Below are 20,346 nucleotides of genomic sequence, written 5' to 3' on the forward strand. Positions count from 1 at the left end.
TGAAGAACTGATAGAAAAACTCAAGGATTTTGATGAGATTCGACAAAGAAATGAAGAATTGTCGTCGGAAATCCATCAAAAGTCTTCGGAAATTTCGCAGTTGATGTCAAAAACCGAGCATTTCGATGAAATTTCCTTTAAAAGCAGTGAATTAACAGCTGAAATACAAAAACTTAATTCAGAAATCACCCAAAAGGACCTACAGGTTTCCGAAATGCTGCAAAAAGTCCAGGGCTTTGACGAGATCTCACAAAAGAACAACGAACTCATCACAGAGATAGATAATTTAAATTCCAAGATATCCGATCTCTCAAAATTACATGAAGAAGTATCCGAATTCAGGAACAAATCAGAAACTCTAGAATTGGAAAATAATAGACTGATGGATGAAATCTCTCAAAGAACCAAAAACGAACAGATCATAAATACTCAAATGATGAATATGAGATCAGAAATGTCCAAAAATGAAGAGACAATCCACGAAAAATCGTCAGGACTCGATGACCTCCAGCAAAAATATTCATCTCAGCACAAGGAATTATCGAATCTTAAAATTCAATTTGTCGATCTCCAGAAGCTGATGGAAGATAGCCAAGAGGAATCCAATCGCCTCAAAGGAGAAATCTCCAACAATCAAGAGCTCCTGGTAACTTACCAGGAGGAAAAAGCGCAGCTGGAGGAAAAACTCCAACACCTGGAGGAGAATCTGAGGATAAAATCCCAAGAACTGTCTTCACTGTCATCAGAAAATTCCTCCAACATGCAGCAACGGAAAATGGAAGAAGAAAATCACGTGAAGACTATGGAAAAATTGAAACAAACCGAGGACAGAATACCATTAATCGTTGCCGACCTCGAATCTACCAAAGAGCAACTCCGAGAAGCTCAGGAGAGTCTTCAGAAGGTTCGGGAGGACCACTCCACCTTGAAGGACAGCCTCATATCGAAGACCGAACTAATAGAAAAGCTAAAAATCCTGAAAAATAAACAAACGAAGGCAATCCAGGATCTAGAGTCGAAAAACGAAGCCCTGAAGACCTCTTCCAACATCTCCAAGACTCAACAGGAAGATCTCATCGAACTCCAGCAGAAATTATCTCAGTTGTCTTCTGAAAACTCCGAATTATCCTCAAAACTCTCGGCTCTAGAAGCCGAAAGGCCTGAAATTGAAAGCCAACGTCAGGAGGTTCTTCTCCTGAAGGAAAAGCTCTCGAGTGTCCAGGCGGAGTCCGATGACTATCAAGGGGAGATAAAATCCCTGAAGGAAGCCCAAAACGAATATCTGCAGAAAGAAGAGAGTCATAGAAATAAGGTGAAAAATCTTGAGGATTTGAAATCTACGCTTGAATCAGAGATATCCAGGATTAAAGGAGACCTTGAGGACCAGCAGACGACGTTTAGATCAAAATTGGAAGAGGAAGAGAGACGCCACCAGGAGGAAGTGAAAAAAGTGGAGGACGAGAGGGAGAGAATTCGCACGGAGAACCAATTAGTAATTGATGAATATGTGAAGAAGCTAACAGAGAAGGACGTGGAGATCAAGGAGCTGCTGGAGAAAGAGTCGTGGACCAGTCAGCTATTGGAGGAGTTGAAGAAGAGATCGGAGAGACTCGAGGGGATCGAACAGGCTCAAAACCAGGGAAATTCAACGGGACAATTGTCAGTGAGAATGAGGAGCGACGAGGAGAGGCTGGAGGACGAGAGGCTTCATAAATTAATCGAAGAGCTCCAGGGACAGCTCCAGGCCATGGAGTCCAAGCTGATCACTTCTCAGGCCAAGGAATCACAGTTGGAAATTCTTACTGATGAGTTGAAGAAAGAAGTTGAGAGGTTGAAGGGGTTGATAGGGACAGCTGAGGAGGAGAATGCCGTCAGGATGGCGCAGCTAGTTAAAGAATTTCAGGCTCAACTGCAGGACAAAGATGGGGAGATCCAGGCAGCCCTGGGCAAGAATTTTGAGAGGCAACAGGGATATGAATCAGAACTCGTGCAGCAGTACAAAGAGCAGCTCAAGGACTTTCAGGTTGAGCTCACTGCCAAGAGCGAGGAGATCGAGAGCCTCAGGGGGAGGGATAAGGAGGTCCAGAGGCTTGTGGAAACCATCAGCAGTATTAAAAGGGAGCATGCCAATGAAGTGAAAGAAGTGGAGAGGAAATGGAGGAATATGAAGGTCAAGAGCGAACAACTCGAGGGCATGGAAAAGGAGTGGCAAAGGGACAAATTTGTGAGTTCTCTCTTTTCTTTTTATTTAGTCTATATATTTTGTTTTTATATTTACGTAGTATAGTTTTCTTTTACCATTTAGTTCTAGATTTTTTGAATATTTTTGTTTTTAGTTAAATATGTCCTTTTTAAATTGCTTTTTTTAGGCTTTTTGTTGATTTTTTCTTTCATTTCTTGGTTTCAGAATGAGGATAATGTAGAGGAAAAGGAAGAGGTAATTAATCTGATTGATTTTCTCATTATTTAGTTGGTTTTGCTAGTCTGATTTGCACTTTACCTTGCTTTTGCAATTTTGCTCCTTGCGCACACAAAATTATCTTCACTGTTTTTGCGTTTTGTTATTATTTCATGACTCACGATGTTTTAAGGCGGTGCAAACATTTTTCTTAATTTTTTCTAAGCTTTCAAAAGAATTACAAAACTAGAAATAGATAAAACGCATGAAAAGTGTCGCACTGCCTTGGAACTTAAAAATAACGTCACATTTGGCTAAAATGTCGAACATTCTCAATTGCTAATTCCTCAATTTAATTTAAAACCCGTATATTATCCCACACTCTTCTCTATATCTGTTATAATACTTAAAAGGATTCATGCATTTCGAGCTGGTATAACAAAACAGGAAATCTTATGTTTGAGAAAATGATGCCTGTGCCGTGCAGACCTAGAGGATTAACAAATTTCATAAATTTTTATTGATTTATCTATTTCAGGAATTAGAAAATATGTCGAGAGTGGCAATGGCTGCTGTACAATCCAATACAGGATCATTCCATTCTCTCCAGCAGACTCTAGTTTCCCAGAGGCGAGAACTGGCAGAACTTCGAAAAATCGTAAAATTAAGGCACGATGCATTGGAGGACTCGACGGAGATTGAGTACCTCAGGAATATCCTGTACGAGTACATGATGGGTCGAGAGACTCTGGTTCTTGCACGAGTGATAGCTGCCGTCGTCAAATTCGATCAAGAGCAGACCAATAAAATACTTAAAAAGGAAGAGGATAAATTAACGCTTTTGGGATCTTTGGGGTTGTCTTAAGACAATCAGATTCTCTCTACATGATGAATCGATGGGACACCACTGATACCAAACTGCCAGAGGAAATCGTGGTCCAGAAAATAAAATGTGGTGAAAGGAGATCATTTTGAGGATTCATCCCTTCTTTACTTCTCTGTCTCTGAAATGATTCAGTCTACGGGGCAATATCTGCGAAAAGTTGATGGATCTTTAGAAATTTTCTTTTGACACTGAGAAAAATACGAGCAGGTACTCGAATTAATCTAGTTGCAATCAAACAAATCGTGAAACATTATCAAAAAATAATTTGGGCAATTCAAATTAAGACGTCGCAAATACGAATAATGACTTCATCTTCAATGTAACGGAGTATTCAATATCAAACGTGAATCATTCATTTGAGATAACATATTTCCATCTTTGTTTATGAAATGGTGGGAAATAACTACTCCTGTCACATATCTATCTGGACTGAACCTATTTGTTGTAAGAAATAATCTTAATCTCAGTACAGGCTCTAAATGATTACCACCAGATTTGTTTTTTGGTCATTTTCAGTGAATAATTTGTTTGTTTCAACGAGATTTTTTCAAGAATTTACTGATTTTTTGCCTCAGTCTACCGCTAGATTAACGAATTAATAAAGTGTAAAGGCCGGAATTTAGCTAGTGATTGATCAACCGACATCTCCAGTGCTGCAATTAATTAATTAACTTCATTTATTGTATTGTTAATTTATGTTGAATGTTTATGTAAATATCGCGAGATATCGTTTTTTATGGAGATTTATTGTGCTCTTGCTTATAAATATTGTGGATTGGCGGAGAATGTAACTCATTAAAATACGAAGAATACCTGATTCATTTATATTCTCCTTATTTTAATTGATGAACTACAAGTTATCCCTTCAAACACTAGCAAAAAAAATCTAAAAAACACTGTAAATATGTAAACCTGTAATTGTACAACAATTTTAATTAAAAAATCAAAAGCCTTATATATATAATTCTTCTAATTAACAGCATTTCCCACGATTTCCTCGACTTTCTCCACTTCACTCATCTGACTCTTTTCCTTGAGCTTTTTCTCTAAGAATTCTTTTCGATGAGTGATGGGTAGGTGTTTCTGTCTGAAGAGGAAAGTCTCATCTCCGTCGGTGTTGAAAGTCTTCGCTCCCTGGGGCCCACCCAACGTTTTTAGGGCTTTATTTCGTTGCAGAATCTTATCGTAATACTCGATGCCACCTCTTATGTAATTATCTCCTAATTGAGCTAGATGTTCATCAGCCCGAGACTCGTAGAACCTGCCATTGCAATCGAGAAAGATTGTTTATCAAAACTCGCAAGTATTTACAAAAAAAAATATTCATTTAAGGCTCGGGTGGATTATCTAGAAAAGATAATTTACTCCGAAATTCGGATTCCTAATTACTTTGGCAATTAATCGTTTTTTTTTTCAATAATTGTTGGCTAGCGTTGTAGCGGTTGTCAACAACTATACCGCTAGCTAATAATTATCATAAAAAAACGATTAATTAACGGAGTAATTAGAAGTCCCAATTTTGGAGTAAATTATCTTTTCCAGACAGTCCATCCGGGCCTTAAGACCCGCATGTACTATCTATAAATTGTAAATATTTTATAAAAACAACATAAAATTCAAACCAAAGATTGCAATAGTTCAATAAGTTCAATAAGTAGTGCATGCGTATCTTAACTATGAGATAAAACTCTTCCTTTTTTCTTGATAAGACTTATTTTCAAAAAACTTGTCAAGTAATATTCCCAGATTTCTTTCAATAACAACTATTTAAAAAATGATCTAATAGATGATTGTTGAAAAGAATAATATATGGCAGAACCTATGATAAATTTAATATCAAGTGATATCGATAAATAGAGCTAATTTATGTGTATAGTTTTGTAAAAATTCATGAGATTTCATTCAGACTATATATTGAGAGAAAATTGAAAAATATTACATACACATACGCATATATAATTACATAGACGCATCTAAAAATCGTATACTAACACTTATGAAGTCATATTTAGCGACATAGAAAAGGAAAAGGGAAATTTGAATAACTGGGAAGCTTCTATTGAGAATAACAAAAGATGATGGTTGGAAAATTTCTCTGTAAAATAGATTCTCCAACAAACAAATGATTTCATCATTCAACTTCCGTAAATTACCTGATTAGTGAATCCTTTTGCATGCACCAGACGCCCCAGAAAAACAAGCAACTCAGTGTATAAAGTATTACTCTGAGCGCTCTGGGCCTCGTATAGAGATCCAGAGACGCGTTAGCTTTGGAAGTGAATCCATAGCATCCAGCAGTTAACATCCCTGAGTTGATCGAGTGCCACAAAATTTGGTTACTCTTCGTCATGAGGACTTCCCTAGCCATGGCGTATTTCTTGGCATCGTCTGAGAGGATAAGAGACTCCAGCAACTGTTTGGCATCCTCTCTGTTCCAGTTTATCGGCTCTTCATTCATGAATATGTCATTCTTTTTGACTGCCGAGGTTGAGTCATAGGTGAAATTAATTGGGAATCCGATGTAAGTGCCCGTGCGAGCGGACAGAGAGCCCATGTGATAAACGTCAAAGCCGAAGACCATGAACGACTTCGAGAGTAATCGGTAGTAATCGTCGAAGGAGAGATCGTCCAGAACTGACGAAAACAGTGACTGAAGCTTTGGGGGGACTTCGAAGGGGTCATTATTCCTGAAATATTATAAATAATTTCACGGTGAATGATATTTGTACTGGAACAATACACATTTTCAATTAGATAATTAGAAAAAAAGAATGAATGCGGTATTGAATGAATTCTTGAATTGGTGAGTTGGAGTTTTTAAAAAAGAAAAATCTGACTTTTCATGGAAAAAAATTACAAACAATATGTTCACCCTCACTGATGAATGATTACATCAGCTTGGAGGATAATTTATGCAGCGATTGGTTGGAAACTCATTTCCTAATAATATGAATAATTTGAAAAGTTTGATTGAGTTGAAAAAAATATTAAATTCAATTAATGAGTCACAGGAAGTCTGATATAACTTTTTAAACGCGATACTCATGCATACATACAAAATCCATGTGAATATATATATTTGGGATTTTAGAGCAACGTCAGTAATATCAACGAGAATATTTCTAAACTTCAATTTAAACAATCTACTTAAGACGTTTTCGACTCTCCTAAAGTTCAAACTTTGAAAATTCACGGTGATGTCCCGTTAAACTCAAAACAGAAAAATGATTCTCTCACTTTCTCATTGCAACCAAATCACGATATTGGTTCAACATAAATGTGTGCGGTAAATATGTTGCGAGGGAGGTTGTAACACAAGCCGCAGTGGCTGATACAGCCACAAATGTTCTTCCTGTGCGTGTCAAAAACCATGCTAATCGGCTCGCCATGGTTACGTCTTCTTCTGAAAATGTGGAACAGTAAGAAATTATCCAACAGGAAAGATGAGTGATTACAGATAATTCTCCATGATTTTTCAAAGGGTTTGAATTATAATTACCTGAGATATTCCCGTCGTCTCCACAGTTTTTGACTAACTGTCAATTCCTGTCAATTATTCGGCAATTCGAGCTTTTTTACAATGGACCGGTCATTATTGTTAATGCCAGCAGGAGAACCGGGGGAAATTAGCCGCGAGGTTAGGTTTAACCTTTCGGTAAGGAAGAGGTCGTCATTGGTTTAAAATGTTCTAAATAGAACCTGGGGCAATGTAGATATCCCAGGGTAAGACGGACGAAAAAAAGTTGGAAAAAAAAGAAAGATGAAACATAACATGAAAAGAGTGGAATTAATCTAAATTAGGTCCATAATTAGGACTGTAGCGCTCAATATGAATCACAACATATATCGATACGAGTCGACGTGAGTTGATTTTTTCTTCATTAAATCCCGTAAAAAAAAATAATTTGCATATCAATGCAACAATAAAAATTCACTGAAAAGATCTCTCAATTTTTTCCGCTCTATTTTTAAATTTCCGTCTTTTCCGCAATTCTTTGATCGATCCTCACGATAAAAATTGAACAGCAATAATCGAGTACTGAACGAGAATTGATTACTTGGATTCGAAAAGAAATGAAAGACCCCTTCCAATGATTCCAGTTGATCCCAAACAATTCAGTTTTAAACTTCAAAGGCGCTCGAAAAGATAGAATCATTTTGAAAAATGAAAAAGACGACTGGGAAGACTAAAATTCTTTATTTTACAGCAGAAAATGATGAAAACATAAATAGTCTCAGTTAAAATTAACATTAATAGTCAATGTAAATATTCGTAAGAATTGTTTTAATATGTATTTATTATTTACTGTACAAAATTTTCATTACTCTCATACCACAGAAATAGTCCCGAAATGTTACAATATTTTTCACTTTCTCCCATGAATTTTCATGTCGACGGATAGATGAGTCGGAAAAACTGTGGACAGCTCGAAAACTATCGATATTATATATCGGAAAATGTAATTCAATTTTTAAGTGGGAAATTTAAATTTCCTACAAAAAATGTCTCGACATCTCTCCACAAAGCCCCTTTTAAAATATTCACGAAATAATGACAATCAATTTTTAAACACATCCCTTTCAAGGCCCTACGAGTATATCGTTATAAAAAAGCAGTGAAAATGATAAGAAAAAAAATCAAACTTACATAAACAGTACAAGAATTTGTAACCCTTCTGAAAGGATTAAATTTACTTGGAATTTGACAGCTAACAAATTAGAAGGCAAAATCCATCTTAACCATGACAGAGGGAGTGATCGAATTCCCAAAAATTATCCGTAAATATTGCCAAAATTTTTGAAAAGCAATCAACATTGTTGCACCCCAGAAGAAATACAGATCTCTTGTAATAAATTTAATGACGTATTTCAACTGATTTATTTACCTGTGAGATAATCAAAAATTTCACCGTTTCAAAAAATATTTATATGCACATATACTCGTGGGGTTTTAACCCAACTGCTTCGATTTTTCATCAACAAATCACGTCATACCTCTGGAAACTCCATCTCGGAGGATTCCCCCATGTATTTACGGCGACAAATGCCAACCAGATATTTTTTACTCATGATTTGTCATTTTCTATTTTTTTTTAATAATTCAATTTTATCCTATTCCCAGGAGTGAATTCACTTGAGTCTTCCCGTTACATGACGTTACCTGGAACATCTATAATCGATTGTGGTCTTTTTTCAGGATTAGCTGGTTCTGCTTTTGGTGTTTTTCCGTTGATAACGGCTTTTATGTCTTCAACATCTAGGGTTTCGTATTTTAAGAGGGCTTCTGCTAGTAATTTATGCTCTTTAGCATGAGTTTTGAGAATATTCTTGGCTCTGTCGTATGATTCCTGCGAACATTCAAGATCAAAATAATTTTTCTCATCACTTTTCCAGAGAATCGAAAGCATTTCATTACCTTCAAAAAATTAATTTCTTTCATCTTTGCTGTATTAAGATTCATAGAAATGTACCTGTAACAATCGTTTGACTTCTCCATCAATGACTTCATTGGTACTGGGGCTGTACTCAGGCTTCTCCTCGTACTGAGTCCTAAATCCCGCCTTTTCACTCATTCCATAATTTTTCACCATGCTTGCAGCGATTTCACTGGCTCTCTGGAGATCAGCAGCTGATCCTGTCGTTATTTTTTCCGGGCCGAAAATCAACTCCTCAGCCACTCTACCTCCGAACGAAGAGTCCATGGACGCTAGTAACTGGCTCTTCGTGTTGTGATACACATCTTTTGCGGGAACGTAACTCGTGTGTCCTAGAGATCCAGCTCTAGGGATTATGGTGACCTGAAAGAATAGATAATGAAAGTTGCCTCTAAGATTTATTATTGAATTAAATCCATCCATTGAATTGAATCCATCCAAATCTTCATTAATATCGTACAAGACCTATTGAAATATATTTTTTATTGAGATCTGTTCTCACCTTGGAAAGTGGCATAGAGTCCTTGGTATAGTACGATACAATAGCATGTCCAGCCTCATGATACGCAGTGATAACGTTCTCCTCGTTATCAGGCATCATCCCCTTAAGCTCGGGTCCAAGGACTACTTTCTCCATGGCCTTATGCAGATGGTCCATCGTGACGAAATCAGCACCCTCGACAGCAGCCCTGAGGGCAGCCTGATTGACCATCGTCTCGATGTCAGCCCCAGTGAATCCAGTGGTGCTCCTCGCCAATATCTCAATGTCAATGGATTTAGCCAGGACCTTGGACAGGTACAGCTCAAGGATCTCCCTCCTGCCCTTGATATCAGGCTTGTGAACGTATACTTCGACGTCAAACCTACCAGGACGCAGAAGTGCTTTGTCCAGATCGTTTTTACGATTAGTCGCCCCAAGAACAATAACTCCTTCATTGGGATGGAAACCGTCCATCTCTGAGAGCAACTGATTTATCGTCTGATTGGCATAGGGATGGATCACCGAGGACGTTCTCTTTCCTCCGACAGAGTCAATTTCGTCTATAAAAACGACACAGGGTGCACGTTCCTTGGCTGCTTTGAAAAGATCTCTCACTCTTCTCGCACCCTGTCCTACGAGAATTTCATCAAACTCCGAACCCGCTGCGTGGAAAAAGGGTACTCTGGCTTCCCCTGCAACTGCTCTGGCGAGGAGAGTCTTCCCAGTACCCGGGGGACCCACAAGGAGAACTCCCTTTGGGAGACGACCCCCTAGGGTTGAGAATTTCTCAGGATTTTTCAGGAATTCTACTATGTCTTCAAGCTCTTGCTTTGCTTCAGTGACACCTTTGACGTCTGCAAATGTCACCGAGATCTCCTCGGGATTCACTGCTGAGTGCGAGCCCAACTGGATTCGGAAGACGCTGCCGTTGGTACTGGCTAAAGGGCGTTATATGTCGTGAAATATTATTATTTTTCGGTAATTAGTATATATAAATCCTTCAATGAATTCTTCTGCGAAACTCAATTGAACAAGCGAATTGCAATAGCGAAAATAAAATTGAGTCGGATTCAATTAGGTGTAAAATTACTTGACAGGGAGACCAGATCATATTATGATCTTCATGGGGTTCATACTATGTGTGTCTTCGTCGCCAATCCTGAGTGATGCTAAGGCCTGGTAAAGCTTGTAGTACCTTGACACACGTTGAATTGAGTACAACCGAACTTAGATAAATTATAAAACTCATATGCCTTCAGGAGAGAAGGGAGTGGAGATTCTGTATCTCCTTCCATACCCGAAATTCAATCTAAATCTGTCACTTCTCATCGAAAGTAATTCCAACATTTCACGTTGCAATATAAAAAGAAATGGCATTCGAGGAGAGCACGAAGTGATTTCAAATGATTATGATAAGGAAAATGAATATGTTAGCCTGGCTCATACGTTTTGAAGGGGAGGAGGAATATTTCAGGCAACATCCTAATATAAAATGGTCAAAATTGCGATGAAATTCGGGGAAAGTGTTCACACAACTGAGATAAATATCAAAAAATAAAATAAAGATGTATCAAAAAATAATTAACAAATCATAAAAATCAATTGAAGAGCTCAAACCCATTTCCATTTAGTCTTCATCGTGAAAAATGACCTTTCACGAAGAAAATCAAGAAGTGGATTTGAAGAATGTATGAACCAGCAGGAGTGCCACAAAAATAGTTAATGCGTGTGATACTAACATTTATACATACCCATGATCGACCCGAGGATGAATAATCCCACGGCTGTCATCACCACTTGTTGAATCAACTTCAGCCATTTGAATTTACGATCTGGTGATTTCCTCTCATTTCCAGCAACGTATCCCTCAGCAAAAGCGATCTTCACGCGTTGTTTTTCATCGGGAGCGAGATCTGTGTCATTCAGGATATTCTTCAGGTTCTCCAAGTCCGTACCATCGATACCAGCCTTCGGCTTTCCTTCCTGATGATAAGAAATTAAAAAATGTGATTAAAGCAACCAGCTAATTCGATTATTATTTACTTATATTTATTGTCATTCCTATGAGTAAAAAAAATTCGAGGGGTATATGATATAGTTTTTTGTTGAATTTGATATTTCATTGATCAGATAAAGAGTGGAGCTTTTTTCGCTATTTTATAACTTGATAAAAGGACAAAATAAACAGATAAATCTATTTCCTATTCAGACCTTGAACCTTATTTTTAAATAATAACTTTGAAAATTAAATTTTCATGCTGCATACTTTTTCGTATTGGAGAATCTTCACAAAAGTGAAAAGTCAGATTAAATACTCGCGCTTGTTGTAATGAGCGTTAATTGATCCAAGAAATTCCAATGAATTCAGAGAAAGTGATAATTTCTTACGCTGGTTTTGGAAAGACCAATCCACGTCCTTAATCTGCCAAAAAGTGAGGGATTCCTCTCGATTTCCGCTTTGACATTTCGATGAGTTTTAAAGCCACGCACTAGGATGTCTCTCGAGGTGGGTACAGCCAGAATAAAGATATTTCTGTGGAGTAGATCATAAGTATACGACAATCCTTGTTTGTTGTCTGAGAAGGATGCACCAGAGATGTAAGAGATTCTCCAATCATCATGGGGGTCTTTCAAGGTCCTAGGGATCCTGTTGACTCGTTTGAGGACCTTCTGGACGTCTGTTTTCAGGAGTCTTGATGCTTCGGAAACAGCTCGGATGTTCAGGTTCTCTAAGGGAAGCTCTGTGCAATTCTTGGCGGCCTCCAGGAGACTCTCCTCGCAGAGAATCTCTGGAGATGGGGTAGATGATTTTGGCCGGGCCTTTAGACGGGCTGAGTAAGAGCTTCTGGGGGTGAAGGCTGACGTCAACTGGGTCAGGTGGTACAGCACCTAAAAATGGAAATTGAGAAATTTGAAGGATAAATAAAATTCTTTAACATTTATCGTATTTTTTCAAATCTCCGAGCTATCGAGACACTTAAGTACAAAGATTCTCTCAGTTTCATAATTCATTCTTAATTAATTAACAATACCCAAGTACATTTTTAATTTTAGTCTCGATCACATTACGGCGTTTTATATTTTCAATTATTGAATTGATTTGTTAAATTAATTGGAGACAGAACCAGAAGGCAGTGGTAGAAGCTATAAAAAAAATCATAAATCTAAATTCAGTTTGAATTATATTTCTCTTCTTTCTATAAGTTAGGAAGAGAAAATTGATTGACAGAAAAAAAAACGGAGTAACAGTGTGAAATTGTAAATTTTGCTACAATCTAGGAAAATTGTGAGTTATAATTTTGATTTTATGCAAAAATTCATTTTATCGTAAGGATGAGTGTTGATTGTAAACAATGGATAAAAAAAGACAGTTGTTATGAAAAATTGTTATTGTTCGAACATTTCAAAAATGTTTCTGTACAATTCGCGTTACTAATTTACATTGCATTTAGGAAATCTTTTCTAAAGCTCCAAGACTGAGAAACAATTTCAGAAATCCAAAAGTTTAAATAATAATGTTATTCCAAAATCACTGAAATCACTGGGCACTTGACCCTAAATGGCGGTTAAATGGAACTTCTCATGTTCAACCAGAAATCAAGTAAATTTCAAACGAGTTGAAAAAATTTAAAAAAAAGTACTTTAAAATGCATAAATTTAGAGGAATGAATAATTCCTATGTTTATTACCGATGTTTTTCCTGTACTGGTGAAGTCTAATAAAATTTATTGGTTATGTCCGAAATTCCCCAACAATTTTTCTAAAACTGATGACGAAAAACTCAGAGCAAATAAGGAGAACCAACAAATCATGAATTATCATAACTGAAAACAATAAATAGATAGGTAATAGACATTGAATGACGAAATAAAACCCAAAAATACACAGCACTCCTCTCTTGCATCACTCACCTGATTATGCGACTGCAACGAAATCATTGATGGCCTCGAGAATGCACGGAGAAAAAAAACAACAATCACACGGAAGTAATTTAATTAACCGAAAGAACAAAAGGGAGGACCTTAGGTGTCTATTATTTTACAGACGATTCAGATGGAGAATAAGGACGTCTTCAAGGTGTCAGCTGTCCACGCAGCCTTTCACGATCGTTAACATAGGCGACGACCAGAGACTTTTCGGAACTAAATCCGAATTTTGCCGAACATCTGCCACGCATGCGCACCAGGAAATCCCTATCCAAGCGGCAGATTTAAAGAGCATCTCGACATTATCGTCCATTTCACCCAAAGAAACAACGAAAAACACGGAAAACATGAAATCCCACTTCTCACCACTTATATCTTTTACAAAGTACTAAACTAGGATAATTCCTTTTTTTCTAGGCCACCTCTTGCCTGATATCTCGAAATTGAAGGTAAATACCGATTTTTTCGTAGATATCTCTTTTGTGCGTCTGACATTTTTCTATAAAAAATATTCACGTGAAAAATTCGCTATCTTCTTTCAATTCTGAAATATCACTCGAAAAAATGCACTTATCCCAGTTTACTACTGCGCTACTGATAGAAAACTGGAAATTTCCTCAGTAATACGAATCCGCTAGTTTGAGCAAATTCAATTGTTAAAGACGGATAAACAATTATCGTACAACTTTCCAGGTGTTTTTCTATCAAATATGAGTTCTAGGGAGTATATATTTGAGGATAACCGATTTGTTTTTTAAATATGCAAGTTTTATCTTAACTCCAGCGAATCATGTACATTATGTATATTATGTATTTGGGGAAAATGAGGGATTGGATTGGGCGGCGAATCAGAAGAGCCGGGAAAACCATAGCACGTGGTCTTTATAGTACTCCGTATCGAACTGAAGATAATATCCACAAATTCTTCAACTATTACGTCAGATAGTAATTATCTTGACGAATGACACGCTAGCTGGTCCTCTCGTCGAGAATATCAACTCCTCCATGCTCTGACGAATCTTTTGATTCTGTATCAAAGTTGTTAATTTCTGTTTTCCAATTTTCCGACGCATTTTATTTGACTAAAATGGATAGAGACGAGAAGTTGCAAATTGTACGAAGTGCAGTAAAAACGTACAAACATTTCCCGAAGCAAGGAATCATTTACAAGTAAGTGCATCATCATGATTTGAATGAATTATAACCTCGCATTTTTTCTAATGAGATTTAATAACCGGATTGAATGTTTATGTTGTTTAGAGATATTTTTGGAGTCTTCCAGAATGTCGCTGCAATGAGAGCCCTCAAGGATCTTCTAGTGGAGCATGCCTCATCCTTGAATATTGACGTCATCGTCGGTCTTGACTCCAGGGGCTTCCTGGTGGGTCCTCTTATCGCTGTGGAACTTGGAAAACCTTTTGTGCCTATCAGGAAAAAGGGGAAATTGCCAGGAGATGTTGCAGAGAAGACTTTTAGTCTGGAGTATGGAGAGGTATTTCCACAGAAAGTCTGAATGATTCTATTTATTGCTTAACTATAATGCATTTAATTTTCTTTCGTTTAAAGGCAACGTTTGAGGTTCAAACTGAGAGCATTAGCAAAGACAACAGAGTCCTCATCGTCGATGACCTGCTGGCTACTGGAGGTAATCAAATTGGTTTAAAAATTTTGGAAAAATTGGATGAATACAGAGTGATTTCGATTTTTCCAGGGTCAATGGCCGCCGCAATCGAATTAGTTAAATCGCTGGAAGGAGAGGTTGTAGAGTGTCTCATTATCATGGAACTGGTGTATTTAGGGGGGCGGTCCAAACTCCAAGCCCCAGTATATTCCCTCATCGAATATGATTGAATTACATTCGAAACTTTTTAAACATTCCACCACAGCATTTGTACACAGCAAAAGGTATATTTTCATATGGACAAATTAAACTCGGAATATTTTGAAAATATTAAATTTATATTGTATATCAGTTATTTACAATGGAGAGTTCACTCTCTTTAGGTATCAACGAATGGAAATTTGAGATTTTCGTTTTATTTTTCATCTCGAGCTCCTGAGACCTTGAAGGAATGTTTCTACCTCTTCTTCCAGGGTATCCACATCTTCCACGAGTTTCTCGTAAATATCCCTCTTCCCGTGTGATCTTGTACGGATCACTTTACTTTTGACACTTCTTGGTTTCGTTATTCCACTCCTCGAAGAATGCAGGAAATTTTCGGATGATAATTTCGTTAATTTGTCGCGTTCAGAGTCCAAATTCATCTTTGTCAGTTTGAGTTGCTCGTTATAACACTTTTGGAGCTCTGAAAAAAGATTACATCCTTTGAATGTGTTTTCTAACAAATTAAATTTCGGTTTTTCAGTTTATTGTTTCACTCTAACATCTTTTCGTTTTTTTCAGACTCACCTTGAAGCCTCTGTTGATGAATTTCTTGCAGAAAATTCTCGCTTTCTTCTTTCACTTTTCTCTCCTCCAATTCTCTGGTCATCTTTCTCCTCTCCTCCTTCAACAGGAATTCCTCTTGCTTCATGTCTATCAGTTGTTTGGCATTTCCCAAATTCCCAATTAAAAATTTCGGGTATTCTTTGAGTAAAAACGGCGGATAAGGTCCAGATTCAGGCAGAAATTTCAGACTATCCCTATAATGGCAAATTTCCAGCATTTAATAATCACAAAAAACGTCCCTTTAATTCTGATAAAATATTCAGCAGCCCTGGCAATTACCTCAAATATTTCCTAGGATGATTTTTCTCTGACACCTCCTTATCAATTCTCTCAGCTACCCTGATGATCTTCCTCGCAGAGACACTCCCCTGGCTTCCAAAAAATGCCTTAAGATCTTCCTTCGTCTCCAAAGCTCCCACAATAGCCTCTTTATTGACCAGACTATAGGCAACAACAGAGAGTATCAGCAACGAGGGCCTCCCAGATGTGATGAGATGATCCCACAAGACCATCCACTCCCTTCCAACCAAAACCTCACTGAAACTGGTCTTCAGGAGTGGCCAAGCATATTCCCCAGAAGTTACTCCATGTCGGCAATAAAACTCCAACAGGCCAGGGTCTACCTCTCCCAATATATTCTCCACGATTCCCAGGACATTGATAGGAGGCAAAGGATGATACTCGAACCACTTTTGACAGAAATTCCACAGAATGGAGAGAATGGCTTCAAATGCAGCAACAGGATTCCTCCCAAATGCCACAACAAATGGAAAAATCAACTCCGGCAGGAACAACGTCTGCCCCAGAAGTGGGCAGAACTGTATGAGCCTCTCAATCGTCACCGACAGCATCATCTTCCTACTCTTGTCTACCAATTTCCACTCCCTCAGCATCTCCACCTCCGTCTCCAGGAGGACCTTCTCCGAGAGGCTGAAGTACTCCCCTCTATTCTCCGGAAGTCTCAAGATCGTCTTCCAGATGAGGGCCCTGTGGCGTTCTGGGTATTCCCCGAACTCCTTGAGTATAGGAATTAGTCTCTTCACCTCTAGCTCCTCCTGGAACTCTTCCCTGACATATTTCAGGTGATCACCAACCCCATGACTCGTTGTCTCAGGTTTCAAGAGCTTTTTCTGGGGCTTTGGGGTGGGTCTGATGATTCCATCGACGGACAGCAGCTCCAGGAAACCGTCGAATCCAATTGTCGCAAGCCACTGGCCTCCAGGGGACACCACAGCCTTCCTCACACCTCCCAGACTCCCATTTGAAGTTTCTACAAATGATTTCGTTGATAAATCGAAAAATCGCAGGTTTCCATCTTCAAATAAAATGGCAAGCACTCGACAGCCGCAATCGACGTCCTGAGGAACGATAAACAATCTCCTAGCCACTGAATTACCCTCAGGCAGCTCTAATCTAGACGTCAGGCTCCAGGATCTCGTATTGAAGATCAGTATTTTTCGTTTGCTACCGCAGATAATCAGGGATCTCCCATTTTCCGTGAAGATGAAGTCTTTCGCGTTGCGAAGGCCATTCTGAGTTATTGAGATGCGATTTTCCGAGGAGAAGAGCTCAAACATCCAGGATTGAATGACATCGGTGTCGTAGAGGACTGCAATCACTCCGTTTGGGGAAATGAGGGCTTTTCTGATGGAGGAGTTATTGGTTTCGAGTCGGAGTTGGTGTACCTTTTTTGCTGTTTCTATATTCCAGATTATTGCTTCTTTTCGGGAAGCTGTCAGGCAGTAGTTCTTGTAGAAAGAGATCCAGGTTGGGGGGACCTGGTGACCCTTCAGCATGCAGTACTTGTCGGGGGAGGTTGTCGAGAGGAGTTTTATGTCTTTGGAAGTGAGACCAATCAGCAGTTCAGTCTTTTGAGAAGGGGTGAATGCGACAAAGGTCGATTGACCCACTGACCCCAATCTCTTCACGGACCATTCCGAAGAGACTAACTCCAAGAGGTAGAGGATGCCTTTTGTGTCGACACCTGCAACGGTCTCTTCGTCTGGGTGAAATACCAGGTGCTGGAAGTTCCTGCGGAGAAGACACTTCGAGGAGGACTTCAAGGTCAGTTTAAATCTGTTGACGCCGATTTTTTGGAGTTTCGAGGGTGATAGAGTCATTTCGGGAATTGAATCTTCTGGGATTGAGGGTATGATAGAGTGGATTGCACTTGGTGCGAGGTTATGAATTTTGTTTGGGGTTTTGTGTGGCGTGAGGACGTCCATTCGTATCCATAACAACCGGGAACACTCTGTCTTTGAATGGAGAAACAATCAATCTTTTTAAGGAAAAACACCGCGTGCTATTAATTTTATAAATAAATTCGAGCACTTGTATTCACTTTATTCACCTGGGAACTGGGAGAATTGCCAAGAATTTCTGAATTGAGTGACCGCACTGACTCAAAGACGATTTAGCACTGGTGAATGGGGAAAATGCGAATGAAGTTGTATTTCTTCCTGAGGGTTTCGTAAAGGGCGATGGGGAGAGGGGATTTTGCGGAGTGGGGCATTTTTGTTTGGGCAGTATTTGTGAGGATTTGGGACTAATAAGGATGTACCTGTGGTGACCCGATCCCGACAGGTGCACGTGCAGGTCAAAAGCAGGGGGAGGTGGGAAATGGGGATTTGAATAGGCTTAAAAATATATCGTCGCCTAAATATTAATGGCGAATAAGTTTCAAAGTATTTAATTGCCTCTTTAAACTGAGCGGAATGTATTTCTGTGAATGTATTGGATATTTAATATTGAAAATAGATAAAGATTTTGTTTAACATAGAGAGAATAAATTTTGGATGGTTATTAAACCTTTGTATCTCCAATAACAAATAACTGAAGTGCCAAGTGGTCGGTTCTCACTGTGTAGAGGGGAAGGAGTGAAGTTCTCCCAGAAGTTTCAATCGAATTATCGGTTCTGATGATCCAGGGAAAATCCTCGCACTTTGGATTCTCTGAGAGGCTTACGAGAGCTGCCTCGTGGGTGTCGAGTTCAATAGAGAATATTGAATCCTCAGGAAGGGGTTTCAGATACGAGTCCAACATCGAGAACTTTAAGCAAAGAGTTCTTAAGGATTCCTCGGTTTTTAAAAAATATGGATCACTTCTGGAAACAAAAATCATTTATCTGCATTAGCTTTTGCATTCGTCAGTCAATATTCGTTAATTTTTTAATGATTCATTATTTTTGTTATTCAATTGCGTAAATAATTTTGTTATTCGATTTCGATTTGTTTTCTGTTCTGAAATGATTATTGCATACTCACTCTTTGGCATCAAACTGTATTTTTAATAAATCAAAAGCAAATTTTTCTAGTAGAATTCCTTGATTATCCGTTATTATCAAGTTAACACTTTTGATACTGGTGATATCTGCGGTGAGTGCTTCTCTCACAGCGTTGAGAATATTTTTCAAGTACTCCTTGACCTCTGGATGTTCGCAAATCCATATTCCAGTTCCGTAGAGCTTTTTCTTTCTAAAAATCTCGGAGGGATAAATCTTTCTGTAGTAGAGGATTCCGTGGAATGCCACTTCCAGGAACTCCAGTAAAATATCAGTACTCACTGTAAAACAATAATTGTAATCCATGAACCATGAATCAGATTATATTTTGAAATAAAAATCAGCGAATGAAAATCGTTCGATATCAATAGATGCAATTTTTGTTCTGACGTATGTCTCATGCATTTTATAACCTAGAAACGTCGGACTGATTTTTTTATTTCATCACTGATTAATCATTTTCGAAATTGATTGAGTAATTAAATGTATTATGCGTAAATGAAATTCACCTATTTGACATTGTGACATGTTCTACAAATTGTTAAAAAAAAAAAACAATTTGTGGAGATTCTAAAATTCCCAAACAGCACTAGGAGGCGGTGTATTACATCATTGTTATTGAGGTATGATACAAGCAGGTATTGTCAAACCAAAAACAGGGGACAAGTTCTCTCAGGCGGCACTATCACCTTCCCCTCATCTCCATGTCATCGCCATTCTGCAGCTGTTCGGCACTGGTGGGACTATTCAAAAAAATCCCGGGTAAAAAAAAAATTGTCATCAGAATATTTTTTTCAAATTCTCGAAAAATTTCTGGAAAACTTTTCAGAAAATTGTTCGTTTGAAACAAAAAAAATCGGGAAACAAAACAACTATTTTTGGGAAATATTTTGAAAAATTTTTCAAAAATTTGTTTCGGAAATTTTTTAAAAGAATTTTCTAGAAATTTTTGCGAATATTATTTTTTTCTTGGTTTATGGGATGTGTGGTATCTACATGACCTCAAAGTTTCAAAAATAGAATAAACTATAGAAGCATTACCCAATCTCCGAAAATCAGGCAATAACAATAAATAAATTGATTCCTCTTATTTTTTATTAAAAAATAACAGCGACTTACAGCTGATGCAGCAGTTTTCACAAACGAACCGAATTGGAGTATCTGATACTCCCATTCCCGTTTCAGAGATCCAATCGAAGTGTTTTTGATGGTCAAGACCAAAATCCGCACGCTAAATTTTCTTCAATCAATTATGTTTCACTGACTATTGGATTTTACGTGATTGCACTGTTTTTTTTAAGATAGAATTATTTATTAGGTTAAGAATTTTCGCAATTATCGTATCTCGTCAAGTTGAGACTGCCCGCGGTGGTCTGTGCGCACGGACGGTTCGCGTGCGTATGTACGGAGTATCGCCTGGCGACCCCCCCTCGAGCGGTCTTCTGTGCGCATGCAGGGTGTTCTGTGCGCATGGGGAGTGTTCTGTGCGCA

The 20,346-nt window shown here is 38.2% G+C and overlaps 6 protein-coding genes across 10 annotated transcripts in view; 2 read left to right on the forward strand and 4 right to left on the reverse strand.

Moving 5' to 3' along the window:
* The window catches only part of YME1L (ATP-dependent zinc metalloprotease YME1L), a 14,298-nt gene extending 971 nt beyond the window's left edge, over positions 1 to 13,327 (reverse strand). Inside the window, exons 1-6 of one of the 3 annotated variants that reach the window (XM_011307000.1) lie at positions 13,112 to 13,327; positions 11,589 to 12,089; positions 10,940 to 11,183; positions 9,222 to 10,138; positions 8,756 to 9,082; positions 8,511 to 8,632 (exon numbers count right to left, since the gene is read on the reverse strand). In XM_011307000.1, coding sequence (XP_011305302.1) covers positions 8,511 to 8,632; positions 8,756 to 9,082; positions 9,222 to 10,138; positions 10,940 to 11,183; positions 11,589 to 12,089; positions 13,112 to 13,138 — 2,138 coding nt within the window. In that variant the 5' untranslated portion in view covers positions 13,139 to 13,327. Of the gene's footprint in view, positions 1 to 7,548; positions 8,633 to 8,755; positions 9,083 to 9,221; positions 10,139 to 10,939; positions 11,184 to 11,588; positions 12,090 to 13,111 lie in introns of those variants that run through there. The other 2 variants (XM_011307001.1, XM_011306999.1) reach the window with 2 other exon arrangements.
* LOC105267951 (golgin subfamily A member 4-like) lies at positions 7 to 3,748 on the forward strand. The gene is made up of 3 exons (XM_011307148.1): positions 7 to 2,224; positions 2,408 to 2,437; positions 2,937 to 3,748. Exons 1-3 carry the CDS (start codon positions 104 to 106, stop codon positions 3,261 to 3,263), a joined length of 2,478 nt encoding a protein of 825 aa, XP_011305450.1. The 5' UTR covers positions 7 to 103; the 3' UTR covers positions 3,264 to 3,748.
* On the reverse strand, positions 3,847 to 6,966 carry LOC105267868 (transmembrane protein 177-like). Of its 2 annotated transcripts, none has more exons than XM_011307003.1 (4): positions 6,784 to 6,966; positions 6,522 to 6,684; positions 5,438 to 5,971; positions 3,847 to 4,545 (listed from the first exon to the last, which is right to left on the reverse strand). In XM_011307003.1, exons 2-4 carry the CDS (start codon positions 6,671 to 6,673, stop codon positions 4,254 to 4,256), a joined length of 978 nt encoding a protein of 325 aa, XP_011305305.1. In that variant the 5' UTR covers positions 6,674 to 6,684; positions 6,784 to 6,966; the 3' UTR covers positions 3,847 to 4,253. The 2 variants fall into 2 exon arrangements, with proteins under 2 accessions (XP_011305305.1, XP_011305304.1); XM_011307002.1 differs by having other exon boundaries at positions 6,522 to 6,687; positions 6,784 to 6,965.
* A 664-nt stretch (positions 13,328 to 13,991) lies between the features above and the next one.
* On the forward strand, positions 13,992 to 15,082 carry Aprt (adenine phosphoribosyltransferase). Its single transcript, XM_011307005.1, has 4 exons — positions 13,992 to 14,296; positions 14,387 to 14,618; positions 14,693 to 14,771; positions 14,838 to 15,082. Exons 1-4 carry the CDS (start codon positions 14,214 to 14,216, stop codon positions 14,975 to 14,977), a joined length of 534 nt encoding a protein of 177 aa, XP_011305307.1. The 5' UTR covers positions 13,992 to 14,213; the 3' UTR covers positions 14,978 to 15,082.
* Positions 15,067 to 18,099, reverse strand: LOC105267869 (TBC1 domain family member 31). The gene is made up of 3 exons (XM_011307004.1): positions 15,855 to 18,099; positions 15,537 to 15,769; positions 15,067 to 15,432 (listed from the first exon to the last, which is right to left on the reverse strand). The coding sequence occupies exons 1-3, from the start codon at positions 17,798 to 17,800 to the stop codon at positions 15,170 to 15,172; spliced, it is 2,442 nt and encodes an 813-aa protein (XP_011305306.1). The 5' UTR covers positions 17,801 to 18,099; the 3' UTR covers positions 15,067 to 15,169.
* Positions 18,100 to 18,274: 175 nt separating this feature from the next.
* On the reverse strand, positions 18,275 to 20,244 carry PolZ2 (DNA polymerase zeta subunit 2). 2 transcript variants are annotated; one of them, XM_011307008.1, is made up of 4 exons: positions 19,975 to 20,244; positions 19,365 to 19,598; positions 18,839 to 19,136; positions 18,275 to 18,678 (listed from the first exon to the last, which is right to left on the reverse strand). In XM_011307008.1, the coding sequence occupies exons 2-4, from the start codon at positions 19,381 to 19,383 to the stop codon at positions 18,378 to 18,380; spliced, it is 618 nt and encodes a 205-aa protein (XP_011305310.1). In that variant the 5' UTR covers positions 19,384 to 19,598; positions 19,975 to 20,244; the 3' UTR covers positions 18,275 to 18,377. The 2 variants fall into 2 exon arrangements, with proteins under 2 accessions (XP_011305310.1, XP_011305309.1); XM_011307007.1 differs by lacking the exons at positions 19,365 to 19,598; positions 19,975 to 20,244 and adding an exon at positions 19,138 to 19,275 and having other exon boundaries at positions 18,839 to 19,048.
* Between the last annotated feature and the right edge of the window lie 102 nt (positions 20,245 to 20,346).

Source organism: Fopius arisanus, unplaced genomic scaffold (assembly GCF_000806365.1).
Source record: "Fopius arisanus strain USDA-PBARC FA_bdor unplaced genomic scaffold, ASM80636v1 scaffold00051, whole genome shotgun sequence".
Classification (NCBI taxonomy): domain Eukaryota; kingdom Metazoa; phylum Arthropoda; class Insecta; order Hymenoptera; family Braconidae; genus Fopius; species Fopius arisanus.